Source organism: Thermobia domestica, chromosome 14, assembly GCF_964235325.1.
Source record: "Thermobia domestica chromosome 14, izTheDome1.hap1.1, whole genome shotgun sequence".
NCBI lineage: Eukaryota > Metazoa > Arthropoda > Insecta > Zygentoma > Lepismatidae > Thermobia > Thermobia domestica.
In genome coordinates, this window is record NC_137467.1 from 18,575,598 (window position 1) to 18,599,126 (window position 23,529).

Sequence of the window (23,529 nt, forward strand, 5' to 3'; positions counted from 1 at the left end):
ATGCGAAGTATTACTGCAACGCAAACATCGAAATTTGCTCTTTGTGATTCTGGATTGCTAGTAAAATGATAAAATACATTTTGTGCAACAATTGATGTGCATTATACTGCTGCTTTGCCACAACAATGGGTAAGTACTATTGTTCAATGTAATAATATATGAAAACTTGTTGACGACGAAAACGTGAAATTACAGTAATTAAATGTTATCAACGTAAAAAGTGCGTTACTGAATTCTCTATGTCTGTCTCTCTGTATGTGTCTGTCATTTGCGAATTTTTCAATTTTGAGCTCTCCATTCAATAGAGCATTGTGGAACTGAGATAGAACTGAGAAAGTGATGGAATTTTTCGCGGTCACTCTTACAGTTTCCGAGATATTGGCTAAAAAAAAAAAAAAAAAAAAGTTACGATTTCACGAGATTTAAGAAGCCATATCTCGGGAACCGTGTCATAGAGAGATGATATTTTGCGAATTTTTCAAAAACAACATATCGTAGAATGTTTTAACAGAACTCTTAAAACGTGAAAAAAATTTAATATTGAAGGAAATTATAAATGGATATATATATTACAAGAATTGTTTAATGAGTGTAATAATAAAGTACATGGAACGATTGGTACAAAAACCTGTTAATAAGAAAAATTAATTATTTTTAAGTTCGGTCTGGCAATGCTTTTGGAGCGTTCTCAACTGTTTTTTTTTTTTTTTTTCTATAAGGAAGAGCCACACAAACATAAGAAAAACTTCTTCGTTGCAAGAGGAAAAAAGTTATTCCTATGACGTCATACAGTACGGACCCAAATTTGTGGTCTGTAAGAAGTAAGCTGAAAATGGCTATTAGTTTTGTAATATTTTACAGAAGTATTAAGCTTTGCTTTCTATATAATTAAGTACAAACTTATTATTTGCTGAGCGAAACAATATTTTTACTTCAAGAAACTAAATACTTGTGAAAGTTTCGCCAACTAACTTTTGATATGCAGGAGTACTATACAATCGCATATACAAACAACCCTGAGACATCTTGCTTCTGATTGGCTCCTGGCATTCTGCATATCAGTGTCTGATGAAGCCGAAAAGTTAGTTGGCAAAACTGTCACAAGTATTTATTTTTTAAAAAGTAAATATATTGCTTTGCTCAGCAAATAATAAGTTTGTATTTGGCTATTAGTTTGTTTAATATCATTTCATAAATACTTATCTGGCTCAGTTTCTACATTTTCATCGAACTACTGATTTCTCTGTGTTCGTGTGTCTGTTATTTGCAATTTTTTGTTTTTCAATTTTGAGCTCTCCATTCGAGAGAGCATCAAAAACTGAGAAAGTGATGGAATTTTTCACGTCACTCTTACCGTTCCCGAGATATTGGCCGATTTCCGGAGTTTTAAGGAGGTTTATCTCAGGAACCATAAGCTTTGGGGAGAGAGAATATTGGTGTTGATCAATGCCTAAGAGGATGGTGAATAGTTTGGTACCAAGTTGCCACCAGTTTATATCGGTACCAACATGTTTACCATCCTCTTAAGTATTGATTAACACCAATATTATCTCTCTATAACTTACCGTTCCCGAGATATTGGCCAAAAAATAGTGCCGATTTCGGAAGATTTAAGTAGCCATATCTCGGGAACCGTAAGTCATAGAGAGATGATATTTTGCGGGGAACAGAAGATGATGCAGTAGAGACCTGCACGGGCCGGGTTTGGGCGGGCCGACTGTTATTTCTTTGGACCGGGCCAGGCTTGGGCGGGCCGACACTGATTTCTCTTCAAGTCGGGCCGGGCTAGGGCCGATTAACTGCAATAATTATTGACTTTCGTTAAACGATAATTGGAATAAAGCCAAACGTTGAAGAAGTGTGCCCGTGAAAAATGTTACAAAGAATGCAATAGCTATTTACAGTTTGTGTTGCTTAGTGGCTCCACTTTCACTAGAGAAGATTGCAGGCATTGTGCGGTAAATTGAGATCTGAAATATGACAAGAAGGGGTGGGAAGGTTTGCCTGACGCAAAACAATATTGCCATCTTCACTTTATGCTAAAAATCAATAAATTAAGTTGGATTTTTGTTAAAGGAAATTGAGTTTTTGTTCTCTCGATGACAGGCAAAGTTCTAGGAGGCAATGGTACCATTCGGGAAGCAAGCGTCAGATTGTGAACCAGAGTTTAGAAAATGTTTCTGAGGGTTAGGTCAGGTTTAATACTAAATTTTGAGTAAGATTGGGGCTCGAGCTAATTTTTTTTTTAAATTTGTCGCGCCAAAAACTTTTATAATTTATCAGGCCGGGGTCGGGCCAAAAACTTTTAAAATTTATCGGGCCGGGCTTGGGCGAAGAATTTTTAAAAAAACTTATCGTGCCGGGCCGGGCCGGTCTCGAGCCGAAAATCTCCAAAACTTTTCGGGCTCGGGCCGTGCAGGTCTTTAAGATGCGGATAAAAAATATGTATTTTTACCTGTAGGAACAATCACAGTTATCCTTCCCGCTCCATTTTCTATCCTTTTTAGGTTCGTTCTTACAATGCTCTTGGAGCGTTCTCAATTGGTTATATTTTCCATTGTTTTTAAGTTATTCACTTTTTGTTTGTGAACTGGGAGTAAGCATCGCGCAAAGATCCTTAAATATGATACGAGAGTTGTAAGAGCAGTCAATTTAATGAAAAGCTGTGTCAGCGACACAAGTGGATCACTTTCCTTTATTTAAAGGTCTTCACTACAGCGAAATTAAACTACCGCTAATTTTAGAGTTTTTCTGTAATATCTTCAAAACAAATAAAAATATTCGAAAAGCAGAAACGTAGTGAACTAGACAATACGATTTTGCATGTGATACTTTTACCACAATTCACCTATCTGCTTTTGGTATGTCGCTATTTACAGAACCCGCAAAAAAATGCTAAATCTATCTACAGTTGCAAATCGAAAGCAGATAGATGAGTTGTTATAACGGTGTCACACGCAAATTCGTATTGTCTAGTTCACTACGTTTCTGCTTTTCGAATATTTTTATTTGTTTTGAAGATATTACAGAAAAACTCTAAAATTAGCCGTAGTTTAATTTCGCTGTAGTGAAGACCCTTAACTTCAGCATGAGATTCCAATTAACTCCTATTATTCTGGTGGACTTAGCCGAATTTAACGTGATTATAGTGGAGAGCTTGACACAACTTAGCGAGCATCGTTAAGAGAGGAGGCTGTGATTGTATATTCAAACAAGTTTCCATAGCAACGCTGTGATGTATGGGACAAGATGAGTGCGTGAGTTTAAAAACCTCGGAGGAAGAGTGTAAACCACAAGTAGATAATGCAAACAGTTTGCGTATATAGTTAGATAGGGAGCACTCTGAATAAAATCAATCGAGTGAAAGAGCGCCGTCAAACCTGATATATGCGAAAGGGCATCTCTCTTATTCCCGTAGGTTGATTAAAAATTAACGCAAAAATCAACGCCTGTTTTTAGAGTACATGGCTATTTTTGTACTTTCTGGTAAATAGCTTTAGATTTGTTAACAGGGTTCTCTCTTCAATTGCTTTACTCAATGAGGTATCGGGAACTGGAATCATTACAAGCTTAGAATTTAATTACATCAAAGTTGATGCATTTTTTACCAAATACAAGCTGAAGGGATACCATTGTTTTCAACTGTATTTAAGTTTCTTTGTTCCCACATAGAGTTCAAGTGAGTTTGTGTAATTTAATGAATGTCGTTAAGATAGATTCAAGTGACAAGACATATAACGTCACCTACTATTAGATATAACTGCTACCAAATGCTATACAGGGTATTTGAAAAAAAAACTCTCTGGTTTTAAGTATAAATTTAATTGGAAAATGAATGAAAACTTACATCAGTGAGTACATATCATGAAAGAGAATTCCTTCAAGTTTTGTGTAAAGTTGGCAGACTTCAACGTGGGATTCATTTGTGGCCCTGCGCACGTCGAGACGATATTCCACTTCTCGCCACGTATTCACCAACATTTCAGGTGTAACTGTCCCAAGCGCCGCTACGATTCTTTCCCGTAAATGATTGATGTCTCTGATCTTTTCAGTGTATACAACAATTTTTGTGTGGCCCCAAAAGAAAAAGTCCAGTGGGGTTAAGTCTGGGCTTCGTGGCGGCCAAGGTATTGGGTCAGCCCTGCCTATAAACCTTCCTGGAACTGAGAAAACAGAGGGAAAAAACAGCACTGATGCCGTCTCAAGGTCAAGCAGACCTGCCAACTGCAGGGGAGCCGAACTTGGAAAGTTGATAAATCAAACACCACAAACTAGAATAGTGTATGTCACTTTGTACAGATTCTAGGACACATTAAAACTAGGGAGTTCTTTTTCAAACACACTGTATTGTTAAAACGCGAATTTCATATAGAACAGGGGGCTAGGTGGCTCAGTGGTAGAATGCATACCTCTGGTGCTTGGGGTTCTTATTTCGATCCCTGGCCAAGGAAGTTTGTGGTGGACAGCATCATGTCCGTGGCTATTTTCGGTGCAATCCTGTTTCTTCTCACATTCTCATGTCACCAACTTTTCCATCATCTTTCACGTACCTTAATCCTACGTAACCAAGATGGGTTAAAATTTGTCCACACTTCTATTAGGATAAGAATTTTTATCGATATTTCTTTAGTATCGTGTCATAATCCAGATTTTGTATAAAAAATAATATAAATTTTATTTTCTGTCATTGAGTACTTTAATTTCTAGAAAATAACTCAGAATTTTACTTTAATTTCTAGAAAATAACCCAAAATTTTACTTTAATTTCTAGAAAATAACTCAAAATTTTACTTTAATTTCTAGAAAATAACTCAAAATTTTACTTTAATTTCTAGAAAATAACTCAGAATTTTACTTTAATTTCTAGAAAATAACCCAAAATTTTACTTTAATTTCTAGAAAATAACTCAAAATTTTACTTTAATTTCTAGAAAATAACTCAAAATTTTACTTTAATTTCTAGAAAATAACTCAAAATTTTACTTTAATTTCTAGAAAATAACTCAAAATTTTACTTTAATTTCTAGAAAATAACTCAAAATTTTACTTTAATTTCTAGAAAATAACCCAAAAATTTTTTTTGAAAAGTTTTCGTTGTGGACATAAAGTACCCTCCCTTGGTGTAACGTGTTATTATAATGTGCATGAGGTTATATGGAGTTAAAGTTGAAGATTCTAGTGTCGCTGCGGGTACAGCTGACGCATAACGTCGTACACCTAAACGGAAAAGACCAGTTGGTTTCAGAGGGATAATATTAAAAATGGAAACCCTACGTACACCAAGGGGTTTACGCGTAACACCGCACACCAAGGGAGAGTTAAAGAATGTCCCCCACATAAATAATTATTTTCTGTCCCAGAAAATGTAATTTTCTTCCCTCTTTTGTACTAACTATAAACTAAAACAACTGAAGGCACAACATAGAGAATAATATTACATTTTCTGGGACAGAAAATAGTGACTTATGTGGTGGACATTTTTTAAAATCCTCCCTTAGTGTACGGTATTACGCGTGACCCCTTGGTGTACGTAGGGTTAACCATTGTCTTGTAAGGCCATAACCCTGGGATGTTAGTCTGAAAGATTTTTTTTTTCAGTGGATAGCTGGAGCAATTGTCTCGGCATAATTCCTTAGTGAATCCGTTAACATCGTAATAGGTAACGACGATTTTAACGGTGATTATCGATATTCCATATCCGATACATGTGTGATTTTTAAAATTGTGTTTTTGCAATAGATAACCAGAGCGATTATCTCAACCTGGTTCATTAATAGAGACAATCCGTTAACATATTAATGGGTAACGGAGACTTTAACAGTGGCTGTCCACGTCCCATACACGAAATATTTCGCGTAATCCTCTCTACTGTATGTATTGTTCTGTTTGTTTCTGGTTCTGAACCATTCTAACTGATAGATAAAGGTAGTAAGACAAATCCTACTGCTTCTTGAAGGAGGTTGTTAAAGGAAAGGTAAACTGTCTTTGGGGATAACGTTCATTTTATAACCCCTTAACCCCGTTTGAAAAGGGATTTATCCCTCGTAATGTCAACACTGCACTCAGTGCGAACAATGCGGAACTGAAAGGTAAAAGAAGCAGTCATATGACGTCATCAGCAGTATAAACTTCAAAACATAGAAAAAAAACCTGTCATTAGCAGTATCAACCTCAAAACATAAGAAAACCAACCATAAGCAGTATTAACCTCAAAATACAAGAAAATCAGTCATCAACAGTATCAACCTCAAAATACAAGAAAACCATTCATCAACAGTATCAACCTCAAAATACAAGAAAACCAGTCATCGACAGTATCAACCTCAAAATACAAGAAAACCAGTCATCGACAGTATCAACCTCAAAATACAAGAAAACCAGTCATCAACTATCAACCTCAAAATACAGGAAAACCATTCATCGACAGTATCAACCTCAAAATACAAGAAAACCAGTCATCAACAGTATCAATTTCAAAATACAAGAAAACCAGTCATCGACAAAATAAACCTCAAAATACAAGAAAACCAGTCATCAATAGTATCAACCTCAAAATACAAGAAAACCAGTCATCAGCAGTATCAGCGTCAACACAAGAAAACCAATCATCAGCAGTATCAACGTCAAAACACAAGAAAAAGTCATTATCAGTATCAACCTCAAAACATAAGAACACCAGTAGCCCTTTTAAACATGTGGCTGCTTCTCTTCAACAATTGCAGAAACTCATTTAGGAGATTACATGCAATAAATAATCTTGTTCTTATTATTTTACTTTAAAAACCCGAACATATTACTATGTTTTAAAAATCCGCCTGAACGCATTTTCCCGAAAGAAAACAGGACGTTTCGTAATCCTGCGTAGAGGCCGTGTGTTTGACGTTGATATCTTTTTTCCAATACCATACAGATCTGTCTGTTATACATATAATAAAGTCATTTAAAATGCATTCACATGTAATGAATTATTCGTGTGTGAATGAAGAGCTTTAGCAGGAAATAGATTGGCATCCAATGATTTTTTTTTTTTTGTTAAAAGAAAGAAAAGAAAAAATAAACTAATTACCAATCATTACAATTTGAAGTAGGTAATGTGGTAATGTCCGTTCTGTTCTACGTTGCAATTAAAATGAGGAAAATTAAACTTACCACACAGACATATCTCACTTTAATGGAAAGAGACGAATTATTAACTAATATTGATGAAGGTTTAATTAAAATCTTTATATTGGTAATTTACACACAGCATCTTTATTTCACGTACATTATTGAGATTCATTGTTCATATTCACAGTACAAACCACAAATGTTTTACTTATCTTTTTGTACAGTATTAGCAAGGTCCTTTCCCTACTCCCTACCGGCATGGTATTTGATGTACGAAATGCATTAGTAATTTAAATAATAAATATAAAATTTGACCAAAGCAAAGACTTTTTAATATGTAGGGCTCGGATTTCTTTGACCTAAGAACTCTAAAAACAAGCATGCGTTTTTTGCCCTAAAATATGGCAGAATATGACTTAAAATATGTCAGAATGACACAAATAAATAAATATTTAACAAATGTTTAAGGGACTTATTAAAAAGTTTACAAAGTTTGTCCTGAATTAATATCTTTAAGGTCTAAAGAATTGATCACAGCACATTACTGATCTCATAAATAAAACAGTTGAGTAGCTATCTCCTCGTTGCCATTATTGGAAGTTATATTTCTGAGCGATAAATGAAATTCGCCTAAATTATAACCAAAGAAATGTTTAGTGTGACGCAGTGACGTGGCGTGACAATTTGATGATTGTTACCGGTTGTTGATACTACAAGTAACTCTTGTTTCTCAATATCAGAAAATCTAGTACTCACTTTTTCTTTCAGCGTATCAACCATTTCAAACTATAGGCATTGGCAAAGTGGTCAAATTCCACTTCATTTATTCTTGACCTTTTAGAACAATGTGGCTCTTCATGTTCTTTCATTTTTTACTAAACATAATTGAAACTATCTCTCAATGATCTTAGATATTCTTCAAAGTCATTTATTTTCTTTCTGCAGTAACCTACATCATGAACTTTCTTTTGTAAAATATTGAACAAGATTTCTTATCTTGATGTTATAACAGAAGACAGTTCAAGTAAAAAATTGAAGTCAAAACTTTGAAAGGTTTGATAGAATTTTGCTACACAAACTCTGGTTTGAGAACCCTATTCGTCGGTTTTATCCATCATGGATTTCAAGACTCCTAACAGTTCATCTTTAAAGCTATACAGCACATCATTTACCCTACTCCTATAGTTCCATACCTTGTGTTTGAGACTATTGGGATACTTTTGTTGACTACATAATCTAGAATATTTGTTCTTTTTAAAGACTTCGAGGAAGAAGAAGCAATCCCCCCCCCCAAAAAAAAACCCTTTTCCAGTAGCGTAACTTGAAGCTTCAGTGCCCCCGCAACCTTTAGTTATGCGCCCTAGTTTCTATATATTTTGCGCCCCTGGAGCTCGTACGCCCCCCGCCGCGAGGGTTGCGGGGGTGCTATTTACGCCTATGCCCTTTTGTATAATCAACAGACTTTTCTAAAACTAAATTAAGTCTATGGGCATAAGAATGAAAATATAATTAACAAGAGGCTGCAGTTCCCTACCTCACCAACCATAACTGGAGTTTCATCGTATGTTTGAGCAACAAGTTTTCCGTATTGAAAATTAGTTAGACAGCGAAACTGCGGCGATTGCACAGTTCTTTTTCAACACATCAAACTGCATCGAAGTCCAAATTCAACTAGTAGGTTAGCGGCTAGAGTTGGAAATTTGTTGCATCGAAAGTTTTCTATACTAAATTAAAAACAAAATATTTTCAACTTAATTAGCATAAATCCTAAATAATAATAATTACTCGAATTGGAAGGAGCGCGGGCAACACCTCTACTTTGCTCTAATTATCATTACTATTCCCCCTTGCTCTTGAAACAGTTCCCATATAGCACAAGTGTTTCATCAATAGGCATTTCTGTATATTTAATGACACTTCAGGGACTGACAATATCTTTGCTCCTCCAGGCATGAGACAACCATCTAAATTTATATACTGTTTAAACAGAAATAAAATCTCAATTAAAAAAAATAATGCCCATAAGCTCAAATTAACATTCAATGAGAAACTTGAATCAAAGTAAACCTATATTACATTTTTGTTAGAATATCCTATGGAATATATTCTTCTTGTTCACTGTTGCTGTATTATTCAAATTTAAAGATAACGTATTAACATACAAAAGTTGTGTAAAAATGATAGATTAATATATAAATAATGCACTGGAACATCAGTCTCACAGTAGCACGTGTTAAATGCTATTAGTATAAAAAACCTGCTACTTATATTTGTCCGAAATTGTATGCTGTTAAGACAATGAAATAACCTTATGAATACTGAAATTACAGTCAAGTTTCTATCCTTAGAATAGGGAAGCAAACGAAACAGTATAGTAGAAATACCGCCCGCTCGATCCTCTACAGCGAGAGGAGAGCGAATAGACTCCTAAGCGGACGGTGAGTAGAATATACATGTTGATGATATTCTAGATTCTCCTTGTTTTGACAGGAAACGTTCCTATTTTTTCCTGTTCCACTCAGCCGAACGGTAACATAAGGGCCATTCCGAAAGTCCAAATACGAGTCCACAGGATGCTTCTCGCTGGCACACTGAAAGGTACTTCTGGAGTGAATGACCGCTATCGGGGTTCGCGTTACCTCTGAAATCCTGCGGTATCAACAACAGTATGCTCCTATTTGGTGTTGGCATGTTGCATTCGTTCACAATGTAAATGAAGCATAGGCCATCCAAACTTAAAAAAAAGAAAAGAAAAAGAAAGAAAGAAAGAAAAGAAAAAGGAAAATGTAAGTATCTTCCCATGTCGATAATGAAATTTGAATATATATGAAAACAACAAATACTGTAATATTTTTACCGTTACCGCCGGTAACAGCGGTAATACGCACTACACGTCCCTGGTGTGACGTAAAAACGTTCCCAATTTCGGCTTATCTTCGTATCTACTCGTACGTAGGGCGTTTAATAAAGATGTGGTCTGATCCACTTCCAGTTGAGAGAGCTGTTTGACGTTTTGCGAAGAGCTTACTCCTTCTCCATATAGCCACCACTCAAATTTACACACTTCTCCCACTGGTGCTTCAATGTATGTATGCCATTCTTGTAAAATTAAGCAGGTTGCTCTGTGAATCATGCTGATGTTGTAGAAATGAGGTCCTTGGTTGAAGAGAAACGTTTTCCCCTAAGAAATCTCTTCAGTGTGGGAAAGAGAAAGAAGGACGGTGCAAGATCAGGTGAGTATGGGGGATGTGGCAAAATTTCGTACCCATAAGTGGCTGCTTGTCTCCTGGCAATGTCAGCATTGTGACACGTGCATTGTCCTGGAGCAGCAGCACATCTTTCGACAGTTTTCTTCGTCTGGATGTTTTGAGTTTCGCTCGTAATTTTTGTAGCAGGTCACTGTAGTATTGTCCAGTAATTGTGGCACCCTTAGGAAGGTATCGGGATCGGTCATGATGATGCCCTCACAATCCCCCCCCCCAAAAAAAAAAACACTCAACATCACTTTGCCAGCTGATGGCATCACACGAATCTTTTTGGGGGGTGGTGAGGCCTTGTGACACCACTACTTGGACTCCATTTTGGTCTCGGGATCAAATATATGGATCCATGTTTCATCCTGTGTAATGAGACGGGTAAAAAAGTCCTTTGCGTCACGATTGCACAGTTCCAAACATTGCCTTGATGCTTTCACGCACTGTTCCTTCTGAAAAGGTTGCAGCAGTCTTGGAATCCACCTGCCACTCAATTTTGACAGATGCAGAAGGTCATGGATGATTGTTTCGATGGACCCCACACATATTTTGTCCTGTCGGGATAGTTCCTGGACAGTTATTAGTCTCTCTTCCACGATTAATGCTTCCACTTGTTTCAGTATCATCAACAATGGCTGATTGAGGCCTTCCTGGACTTGGGTCATTTTGCACTGATGTCCAATCGTATCTAAATTCCTTGTGCCACTGTTTCACTATGCTGTAGGATGGGGCAACATCACCATGCACATTGGTCATCTCTTTGTGAATCTCACTGGGAGATTTTCTCTCTTTTTTTTTTTTAAAAAAAAAAAAGTAACGAATCACGGATCTGACCTCAACTTTGTCCACAGTCACACGTTGTCATGGGTTAGAAGCTATAAAAAAGTTCAGGTTAGAAGGCTGATATTTTGCAATATTTTTATACGGATATGTACCATCCCATAATCATGCCTGTTGTTTTGTATGGCTGCGAAACATGGTCACTTACTCTGAGGGAAGAACATAGACTGAAAGTATTTGAGAACAAGATCCTGAGACGAATATTCGGACCCAAGAGGAACGGGAATGGGGAATGGCGGAAACTTCATAACGAGGAACTACATAATTTATATGGTTTACCCAACATTGTTAGAGTCGTCAAGTCTAGAAGGCTTAGGTGGGCGGGTCATGTAGCTACAATGGAAGAAAGTAGAAACGCTTTCAAAGTTTTGACTGGAAGACCAATCGGAAAACTACCATTAGGAAGACCTAGGCGCAGATGGGAGGACAATATTAAAATGGATCTCGCAGAGATTGGAATACAAAGTAGAAATTGGATGCAGTTAGCTAAGGATAGAAGTCAGTGGAGAGCTTTTGTGAACGCGGCCTTGAACCTCCGGGTTCCATAGGCCATAGAGTTAGTTAGTTATGTACCATCCCACATTATTAATATCAATAACCTTTCTCAATTGGAAATGGGTCAGGCCACATCTTTATTGAACGACCCACGCATATAGAGTAGATTTTCCTTTTTTTCCCACTCCTCTCCTCACGAAGCTCTGCATTAAGTATAAGCCTACATATTCTCGAAAGTGTTTCAATGGACTTTCAGGTAGTTAATACACGTGCTTGCTGGATTTAATCACGGTTGCAGCAACATATGTCGTACGGATCACATTTTAAACGGTGTGTTCGTTCCTTTCATAATTGTAAATACTAGACTAATTAGGTTGTAGTGATTAAAATGAAGTGTTTCCAAAATAGAATTATTTGGAAAAATGATCTACAAGAGTAAATTTGTTCGGATCCCACGTTACGTCTTACATAATCTTGGTGCTTATCAAATTTTGAACAAACGAAATCAGTAATTCGAATAAAATAACTATTGATTGGTTCATTTGTGTTTGTCGTGGGGTTAGGACTAGGATTAGGTTTTTGGGCTTTCGGTATCTGTGACCATGTTAACCCGTCATGTATGAGGGATGACGTCAAGGGCGCTGATTTCTCTGTAAATATGGGGGGGGGGGCATTCAGATTCAGATATATATAAGGATTTAAAGACAAATTGCATTCAAAATATGCCAAATATTGTATATTCATAAATGCAGTGTGGAGGCCCATATGAGCTTTGGGGGGCGGGCCCGCTCCGCCCCCCAGAATCGGCGCCCTTGGATGACGTCCATCGGTGATCACACTATCCAAGGAAAGGGAAAGAACAAAGGATTGGGGATGGGACTATATGTTAGGAACCATCCCGGCATTTGCCTGGTTGTAATTGAGGACAACTTAGGAAAGGCTCAGTTAAAAAAAAGCTTTTACTCTTTTTGGATCCGTTTTTGCCGAGTGTCCCTACTGGAAATCGAATTCGAGACCGCTCCTACCAAAGAAAAGTGCGTTAGCGGCTACGGTACGCGGGGTCGCGTAGTTGTTGGTGGTGAGTGGCGAGGTTATATAGGACTAGGACTACAGTTCAAAGTGACAGTGCGTTGGATGGGTTTCCCGCCAGAATCGAACCCAGAACACCCAAAATATTCGAATATTTATTATTTTGTTTCTCACAATCTTACATTTTTTTATTTTTGTAACTTTTCTATTTGCTTTTGTGTTGTCAATATTTATCAGAGATCACACTGTTAAAAATTTAAGTTTTGTCGCTTGAAATTAACGGAATAAAAGTTATCTAATGTATTAATTATTGTATACATTAGTTTTCTTCTTTTAGTTTCAAGCGAAAACACTTTATTGTTGCCGATATGACTTCCCTCACGAACCGCCTTTGAATAGTTTCATAGTGATCGCACGGAGTCGTGAAGCTCGACCTAGATCTACCAATTGCCTGATTGCCGTTAAGTTTCGTTTTGTTTATATCTATTGTTATTGTTGTAGTAGTTGTTTTATATTATTGGTATTATTATTGTTACCTTTAATCCAAATAATTGTTGTTGTTCGTGTTACAGTTCAGCAAGTGCTTTTTTTTTTCGCTCGTTCGCCATGTCTTCTAAGCTTGACAACATTTTTGGTTCACTTTTGCTGTTTCACTTTTTTTTTTTTTTTTTTTTTTTTTAATATGCGTTCTGAAGGCAGCTCCACGAATCGTGCCCAACTCTTCTGATGCATCACACGTAATGCAAAGCAGTTCTGTAGAAAAATGGAAAGTGATAGCTAGAAAGAGTGTCCTCTAACATCCCCAAAATACATTTCTTCTCCACCTTTGACTCTCTCCTAAAACCGGAAGTGATCGACATCACTATAACTATCGGTTTCAATATTGATCTATGCAAAGCAAAAACGATAAGAAAGCAAGAAACAGTTTTTTTTTTTAAATCGATTTGGCGTTCTAAAAGTAGGTACCATTACCATTTTCTCTTGAACCTCGATTTAATCCGGAAGTGACAGAAATCTACCACTTCCGGTTTTAACGGTGATCGCTATAGACAGAAAATGGTAATAGATAACAAGAAGCGGTTATCTGCAATCAATTAAGCGTCCCAACAATATATTTAATTTCCATTGTAGTCCCTCTACAATAATCGGAAATGATAGAAATTTAGAATCATTTTTGATTTCGATATTAATTGGGACAATATCACGCCATACAAACCAAACTCCTTTGCGTGGTGAACACATGACTCTGATACTTCTTTACAGATAGTATTAGCGTGTAATGGGAGGAAAACATAAAGTTGTCCAAAAATAAGACATACAGGGTGGCCCAATTTATGTGTATGATATTACAAAGACTGTGGTAAAGAAACTAGCAACATAACTTGAACATAAACACATTGATCTTATACCTTTCGTTACAAGAATTTTAATCTCTGTTCTTCATGGCATGTTCCACCAGTGCACCATCAGAATCGATACATGCCTGGAGACGAAGACCAACGTGATCACAAGCAGCTTGACAAACCCGTACTGATATCCTGTGGAACTCTTCTATGATAGCTGCCCGTAGTTCGAGCAAATTGCGTATGTGATGTTGATACACTTTGTCCTTTAAAACACCCCATAAGAAAAAGTCAGGTGAATATTAAATCGGGAGATCGAGCTGGCCACTTCACAGACCCACGTCGAGCGATCCAGCGGTTTGCGATTCTAAGTCCAGTGACCGATATCTCCACTCTCAGGCTATACAGTGTTGCCATATCGAAACTTTTTGTCCAGAATTACAAATATTACAGCCAGTCGAACATCGTACAGTGGTGTCTCATTAATTCAAAGTCCAAGGGGACAGGGGAAAAAATTCGAATTAACCAAAGACTCTCATTTTTAAGTAAACTCAAGGAAACAAAATTACTGTATATGAAAAATTAACATGCAGTGCACCTTACCTTTTAAAGCACCACATTTTCGTAAGGAATTAGAATACGCTCCGCGATTCGACATTGTGCATAATGCATGCCAATAGGTCACAAACGAATCTGCTTACATTTTTGTCACTGCTTTTAGTTCAATTAATTGGAATTGCACAAATGTCTCGCACAAGCCATTTGCTAGTGGAGGACAGGGTTCAAGGTCATTCACACTTCTATAGAAGGGATGGACACTTCCAGGTTCTTGAGTAGGAGGAGAGATGCATACTAACCACCTTCTGCCAGATTCTCTAGAGCGAGAGGGTGTCCAGCGGAGGTGGTATCAACAGATTATTCTTTCTCTTTCCCACGGTTGCCTCTGGATAAGATAACAGATAAACAAAAACCAGTTGGAATTGCATTGTTCTGTTTGCAATCTGTCGAACACTACAAATTTTTCCACTGTAAATACTTCGAATTATCTAAACAGGAGATTTAAAAGTTCGATTTATCCACGATATTTTACCATTGTTTTTAATACGGTTTTCAAGGGGAATAGACTAGTTCGAATTATCCAATAATTCGAATTATCTAAGTTCGAATTAAAAAGAGTCCGCTGTATATATAATTATGGTTCACATTATACATAGGGCTTGCAGACGGTTCGGATTGACATACCCCCCTCCTCCAGATTATTCAAAGTCCAAATGTTCGTTTTTTTTGTTTTTTTTTCAAAACATACGGTGTAAATTAATTTCATTCGTTCGATAGCTATTATAATCTGTTTTGGTGTATATTTTCAAAACTAATTAACATATTTGAACGAAATAAGGCTCAAATGGGAGTGCAACGCCCTCTTTCTGTTGTGTCGCAAACAGGGTTGAAAAAAAACATGATTTTTTTTAAAAAAATCAAAAAGAACGTTTTTTATGTTTAAAACATGTTTTTTTGTTTAAAACGTTTTAAACGTTTAAAACAAAGTACTTTGTTTAAAACAAAAAAAACATGTTTAGAATGTTTATTTTGTTTAAAACAATAATCTAAGTACGCATATATATTACATTTTTACACACTTACGTATTGCTTGCCATCTATATACAACCGCTAGATCAAATTTCGGGAACTTCCCTAATCTCGATCCGCCCAAATGTTCAATTCCGGATAAAGAAATCGGGATTTTCCCGATCTCCGTTCACGGAATGTGTAGTTTAGTTTCTTTGTGTTACGTTCTACTGGTCGTCTGCATTCTTAACCTTTAAACGCCCATTGACACAACTGCTATGTCAGGGCTTTAAACCTCAATGGCTCAGTCTTAAACCTCAAATTAAGGCTGGAAGATGGTTTTACTACCAATTTATTCCTGTAAAATGCAGCTTTGCTGTTGTGCATTTTATGTATATGGAAGGAGGGTAAATATCGTGTTTTTTTGTGTGTTTTTTTTTCAACAGTTTTTGGGGGGGCCGTTCCCCCTCTTGGGGGATAGATTCATAAAAATTGTTACGTGAAGCAATCAAGTAGGCCACTACATGGTAATATCGTGTATTTGTACTTCTTGCTTATATGGGGGGAGAAGGGAGGGGACAAAGTTAGCCAATTTTTGGAGTTTAAGTTTTTTGACGTAAATTACATTTATTTTTAAAACAAACATCAATAGCTCAGCCTATAATTAAGCTAGAAAGATGATTTGGCACCAAAGTATTTTTGAGGGATGAAGCTTTCATTCAGTTGCATTTTATGTCTATATGGGGTACGTATGTACGGCCGTGAAAGGGAGGATGAAGTTCGTTTTTAATTTCTCATCATTTTTTTTTCATCAGGTTTTGGCGGGTATTCCTTCCCCCTTTGTGGTACATCCATAAAAATTGGTATGTGAAGCAATGAGGTAGTCCCCTACATGATAGTAACCTGTATGTGTATTTGTTGTTTATAGAGGAAGAGGGAGTCAAATTTGGTTAATTTACATTTATTTTCGGGACGGTCCCATATAACACAAGATATATTTCACTGAAGTGGTCTAGAAGCATAATTCTTGTTCGTACACATGATGTGTGCAGCAAAAATGATTTGCATATGGACGTGGTACTAGTGGGGGAGGGGAGAGAATGTCTAATTCAATGAATGTTTTAAACATAAATTAAACATAACTTTCTTACAAGACTGTCTATATTCTTTATTATAAATTAACGAGAAATGTTAGTTTCGGAAGTATATCACTTCCTTCTTCAGACTACTATTCCAACTGAAATCATAGATAACGTAACATAATTTGTTATCTCTACCAATCAAGAATCATTTTTTCCCCATTAATATTCAAAATATATGTCCATTGTTGTGACAATTTTAAACTCTTAACAGAAATAATACATTGTTAATTAATCTTTATATTTCTTTTAACATATATTAACTAAATTAAATACTAATTAACTATCTAAATATTGAAATTTTCTACCTGAATATTGATTACTGATTAACTACGTGAATATTGAAAAACATAAATAAAATTTAACCCTATATTGTCCTTATATTCTGCTTTTCTTCTTTCTTCTTTCTTCCCTTTTCAAAATGTCCTCCCATTCTTCATTAATACTCAAACCACTATTCAAGTTCATAGCTTTAACGTACACTTCTTTTATCCTCTTCGCTTCTTTCCACTTCCTAACCAGTTGTCTCCCTTCATATTCCAATATTTTCGCTCCTTCCCAGTTTACTTCGTGGCCTGTTTCATCTACGTAGAACGTAAATTCAGGTAGAAAATTTAGTATTCAATATTAGGTAGAAAATTTCAATATTTAGATAGTTAATTAGTATTTAATTCAGTTAATATATGTTAAAAGAAATATAAAGATTAATTAACAATGTATTATTTCTGTTAAGAGTTTAAAATTGTCACAACAATGGACATATATTTTGAATATTAATGGGAGAAAAAAAAATGATTCTTGATTGGTATAGATAATAAATTATGTTACGTTATCTATGATTTCAGTTGGAATAGTAGTCTGAAGAAGAAAGTGATATACTTCCGAAACTGTAACATTTCTCGTTAATTTATAATAAAGATTATGGACAGCCTTGTAAGAAAGTTATTTTTAAGATGGACACAAGGCTTTTTATAAAAATATCAATGAATGTTTTCTGCGCATTTTTTTTTTTTTTTTTGAAAATATTTCCTACATAAAACGAATTCATTACGCAATGGCAGCAATGGCTACCATTTCTTACATTATTGTCACAAGTATGTGGCCTACGCATTCATCATTTTGTCAGCGTAGGGTGGCCTGCAAGGGTTGCCAGGGCCCCGCAAAGTCAATATTTTCATATTGGTAATGTTTTTTATGTCTGTTTTTTTTGTTTGTTTGTTTTTTACTACGAATACGGCGGGAATTTCACGAATGTTACCTCATTGGAATTTGTGGTCTATAGGCTTTCCAATGGTGTATAACTCATGACTGTGATAATTAGGGAGGTCACCAGAGCCCCGAACGTGAGAGTCTACCATTTTGTTAAAATCCCTGGCGGGGCGTCTAAAAGTTAATTGTGTTGTTATGCCATAGGCACTAATCATTGTTACCTATCCATGTTGCAGATAGAGATGTATCTTGAAAACTGTTTAGTTAAAATATGTCATTTGCTCCTTGTAGGCTAGTCACTGCTCTTTTCTATGAGTTGTATTGTATTTGTCAGAGCATTTCTTCTAGCTTATGATGTGAGAACTCTTCATTATTATGGAAACGATAGTGATCAAAAAATACCACAAGTTTTGAATTTGTGAATTTGGATCTTAGAATAGTGTATAGTGTGTTTAACCTCCGTTATTCTTGGAAATTAAGAAATGTTGAAATACTTCATTTGAATTTCTGTTGGTTTAGTTATACGCACATTGATGTGCAGAATTTCGTTCAGTATTGCTGTTATAATAAGAATATAACTCTGCTTGTAATTTACTCCATGCACAAATCCTGCGGAGGATGGGTTGTTTGATAGAAAATTAAATTAGCTTACTCAATCTGATATTTTAGTTGTTTTAAACATGTTCAACCACCATCGAAAAAAAACACGTTTAAAACATTTTGTTTAAAACGTTTAAAACAAACCGAATAAAACAACAGCCCTCGTTTTAAACATGTTTTAAACACTTGTTTTAAACATGTTTTAAACACTTGTTTTAAACATTTTGTTTTAAACATATCAACCCTGGTCGCAAACCGGGACCCCTATTCGTGAAGGAAAGCTCCTTTCTCGCATCATATTTTGTACTAATTCATTGTTTTTTGCAAAATATAATATACTGGATTGCATAATCCCTGACATTGACACACCACTATGTGGCTTGGAAATGACACCCGAGGATGAAATATGTGTAGTTTTCAGAAATACAAACAGAACTTACCTTAATTGTTGCTATTTTTCATTTTTTTCTCAAATTTAAATGATATTTTGTCTTTTACAAAAGTGAATTTTCCCGCACCCTGTATATAGTTCTTCGTAGCCAAAACAAAATATGGTATTTTCATGTTCTACACATCAGGATGGATACGAAAGGCACAAATAAGCAGAAAAATCTTAAAATAATAAAGTTAGTAAAATTTGTTATAATAGAACAACGACTTTAACCCTTACCGTACCGATGAGATCACATGACGCTCACCTTCGGTCAAAAATGGATTTCGTCTACCACTAATTTCTTCAATTTTGTTACAATTTTCTTATTTCGTGTAAAAATGTTGCTTGGCAACCTTATAACAATATATCATATGTCATTATATACATATTATATTGCCATTCATTGTTACATAGCCTATTTTAGAAATCCTGCTTTTATTAGTTATTGATACTCAACTAACAGCAATAATCACTCTCTGCCACTGTTCTGATGAGTGTTAGACTGTTTTTTTATTTAATTCTCATATTACAGCAATATACAGGTGCATAACTATGACTAGACAAATTTTCACAGGGTGTCCCGGTTCTAGTATAAATTTTTTAGGATGTCCCTGTTTATGTATATATTTTCATAGGATGTTCCGGTTAGTAAAAATTTTTATAGGATGTCCCGGTTTTAGTATAAATTTTCACAGGATGTCCCGGTTTTAGTATAAATTTTCACAGGATGTCTCGGTTTTAGTATAAATTTTCACAGGATGTCCCGGTTTTAGTATAAATTTTCACAGGATGTCCCGGTTTTAGTATAAATTTTCATAGGATGTCCCGGTTTTTAGTCAGAAAATCTGAGAGCCTTAGACACACATCAATCGATAGAACTCGTCGAGCTCAACAAAATGACACGATTGAAGGTTAATCCTCATGCGTAGTTTTCAAGAAAACCATCAAAAACACTTTCGTAGGAGTTAAAACATACGGTTCATGGCGAATAAAAGCAGGCTCAAAACTACCCTACCTTCTAAAAGGAAATTGGTACTATGATTTACCCACTTGGTCAACCTTTTCGTTATTATAATATATACTGTGGTTAGTGAAATATAATAAAGTAAACTATCATTACTTATGAAAATTAATTTTATAAAGCTTTCAGTTAATGGTTTCAGAGTGTAGTGTTTCTTGTATTAATAAAACACTACTTTTACCTTTGGAGTTGTACTATTTCTTGTAAAATACTGCTTTCACTATCAAAATTATATTATTTCTTGTAAAACACTGCTTTTACCATCAAAGTTGTACGTATTTCTTGTAAAACACTGCTTTTACCATCAAAGTTGTACGTATTTCTTGTAAAACACTGCTTTTACCACCAGTTTGTACGTATTGTAAAACCTGCTTTTACGGCCAGAGTTGTACGTATTTCTTTTAAAACTCGGCTTTTACCACCAGATTTGTACGTATTTCTTGTAAAACACTGCTTTTACCATCAAAGTTCTACGTATTTCTTGTAAAACACTGCTTTTGCCATCAAAGTTTTACGCATTTCTTGCAAAACATTGATTCTACCACCATTTTATACGTATATCTGGTAAAACAGTGCTTTTACCACCATTTTGTACGTATTTCTGGTAAAACACTGCTTTTACCATCAGAATTTTACGTATTGTAAAACCTGCTTTTACGGCCAGAGTTGTACGTATTTCTTTTAAAAATCAGCATTTACCACCAGATTTATACGTATTTCTGGTAAAACATTGCTTTTAGCAAGGTTTTTTCCCCATCAACACTTCAGTATCCATACAATGTATGTGCGCTGTTCGTATTGTGCGAAATTTAAGTTTAAATTCACAAACACTAGTGATTAAAATTTTTTAGGATAATTACAAAAAATGATTCCGCTAATGAAGAGAAACGAAGTTTAAGTTGCGGGCGGAGAACTCGTCAAGGATTTTTGTTCACAGAGTAAATGAGAAGATTTCATGTTGCTTTCATCCTTTGATCTGATTGAGCCTCTTGAAGGTAGCGGTTGCAGTACAGAAGAATTCGCTTTGAATCCATGGTCGCCTGACGAGGGCTGATGCATATGAATGCTGGGGCTGTTGGGTGGCCAATTAGGTGTTGCGTTGTTGGAATTGCACATATGTCGTCTGTCGTTTGTGGTCTTACAGCAGCTGCAACACAGTCGAACTACCACAGCAATCATCACTAACGTTGTAAACACTAGCACTGTGATGAGGGGCATCGGATAACCTGGAATAAAAATAGAAAGTATCTTAATGAACAGTCAAATATCTATACATTGTTCGGCGTAAGCTCTAAACTGCGATAAACAAAGCCACGTGAAACTAAATCTCGCTGATTTGCTGTTGGCCTACCGACGGTCGTACTCCTCCGCAAAATAGTTCATGTGGTTGCATTATTACTTTTACTATGAAGCTTCATATAAAACTGTTATTATAAATGACAAAAATATAATACGGATTATCTAATAATACTGCAATCAAGTGTGGCTAATGAAACATTAGAAATAAACACTAAGCATGCGCAGTAATTAAGGCGCCAACTCAACTGTGGACGGGTGTTCTGCTTTTAAAGTCTGAAAGATGACTGGCATGAATCCCGGTTCCGCGAGTGTTGTGGTGAAACCAACATTCCAGCAAGGTAAACCTTTACTTACTAAGCAACAATTGTTTACCAGCGAAATTCAAATATATATATTTTTTAATATTTCGAGTTTCTTTTCTGCTGCTGCTGTAAGTATCTGGACAACACGAGAGAGTATTGTCAAAATGCGTGTATAATTTGCTCCTCCCCGTGGGGAGTGGGAGTGATACATCACTAGCCAATGGTATTTGTGACAAGCGGAAGGATACAAATATTTTGTTTATCGGAGTTTAGAGCTTACGCTGAACAATGTATAGTCTTAAGATATTTAATAGTCGCACATTTAAGGTGTGTTTAAAACAGTGGTAAGGATAGGAATGGTGAAAGAAGCTTTTAGGAGGAAAGAATTGAGAAAAAGACTCATAAAATTCTTCATGTGGAGTATTGTACTGTATGGATTAGAAACATGAACATTACGCAAAAAAGGTGAAAACAACTGAAAGCTTTCGAAATGTGGTTGTAGAGAATGAGTTGGGTCGAGCGAAAAACTAATGAGAGGATGTTAGAAATGGTGGGGGAAAAAAGAATAGTTTTAGAAATTATTGAGAAGAGTTAGAAAAACTGGTTGGGACATTGGCTAAGGAGGAACTGTATCATGTGGGACGTGCTACTAGAGGATATGGTGGCAGGAAAGAGAGGGACGGGACGAAGGACACTACAATTAATGGACGATATCGAAACAGAAAAATCGTACGTGAAGACGAAAAGGTTAGGGAAAGACGGTGGAGCATGGAAGTTTCTAATTTACAGCGAGTGACCTATCAATAATGGCAGAATAACTGTGATGGTCTATGAAATGAATGTTTGAATATATATATATATATATATATATATATATATATATATATATATATATATATATATATATATATATATATATATATATATATATAATTTCATTTCGATTTAAAAACGCATCCTAAAGAGGAAAAGATGGTCCAAATGTACCTTTCAGATATTTTTCGTAAACATGTTCTTCCCGTGCAAAGAACGAGCATTTCGGCTAGTAATAATTAAATATTTCAAACATTTCTCTAACTTTAATGGGTAATAAAATAAGGATTGAAAAATATACAAGAAATTAACTTTACATTTCAGAACATCAAGAACTTTCCTTAAGGTAGTGTCAACTTTTCCATTTTACTTAAAATAAAAGAAAGAAAGAAAAGCGTACTGTAACCGACTTATTATTCGTTGAGGCTGCTCAGTTATGAATTTATTCGGCTAATTATTCAAATATGAAGTCGGGGGGCGCGGTGGCTCAGTGGTAGAGCGTTCACGTCCGGTGCTTGGGGTCCCTGGTTCGATCCCAGCTCGCGTCGTGTGGACTTTGTGGTGGACAAACACCGTGCTCGTGGGTTTTCTCGGGGTTCTTCCGTTTCCTCCCACTTTCTTCATTGCACCATTTCATTCATTTCTCATCTTCACCGTCTTCTTTAGCCTTACCGGCATAACCGTGGGACGTAAAACTTAAAGATTTCATTTTATTCAAATATGAAGTTATTCAAATTTTAACAGAAGTAGGTATTTTCTTTAAAAAGTACGGCAACTAGGAATTATTTTATTTATTTATTTATTTTAATACGAAGTTCGTTGTGCCACTGAAATTTTACGTGTAACCTTAGGCAACATGTGCAGGACTGTCCAGTTGACCCAGTTGCCAGTGTAGTGCGTGACGCGGCTATACTCTGGTGTTTTGATACCTCGTCACTGTTTCATTAAAGAATGAATATCAAAAATGAAATGAAATCTTTAAGTTTTACGTCCCACGGTTATGCCGGTTAGGCTAAAGGAGACGGTGATGATGAGTAATGAATGAAATGTTGGAATGAAGAAAGTGGGAGGAAACGGGA

General features: G+C 35.8%; 2 protein-coding genes across 4 annotated transcripts in view; one reads left to right on the top strand and one right to left on the bottom strand.

The window, feature by feature from the left end:
- The window catches only part of Pi3K68D (phosphatidylinositol-4-phosphate 3-kinase catalytic subunit Pi3K68D), a 408,362-nt gene that overhangs the window by 174,186 nt on the left and 210,647 nt on the right, over positions 1–23,529 (top strand). The gene's annotated exons all lie outside the window — the stretch shown is intronic.
- Positions 19,287–23,529, bottom strand: part of LOC145670570 (uncharacterized) — a 65,617-nt gene continuing 61,374 nt past the window's right edge. Inside the window, exon 2 of the mRNA XM_081739376.1 lies at positions 19,287–21,262. Coding sequence (XP_081595502.1) covers positions 20,931–21,262 — 332 coding nt within the window. The 3' untranslated portion in view covers positions 19,287–20,930. The remainder of the gene's footprint in view (positions 21,263–23,529) is intronic.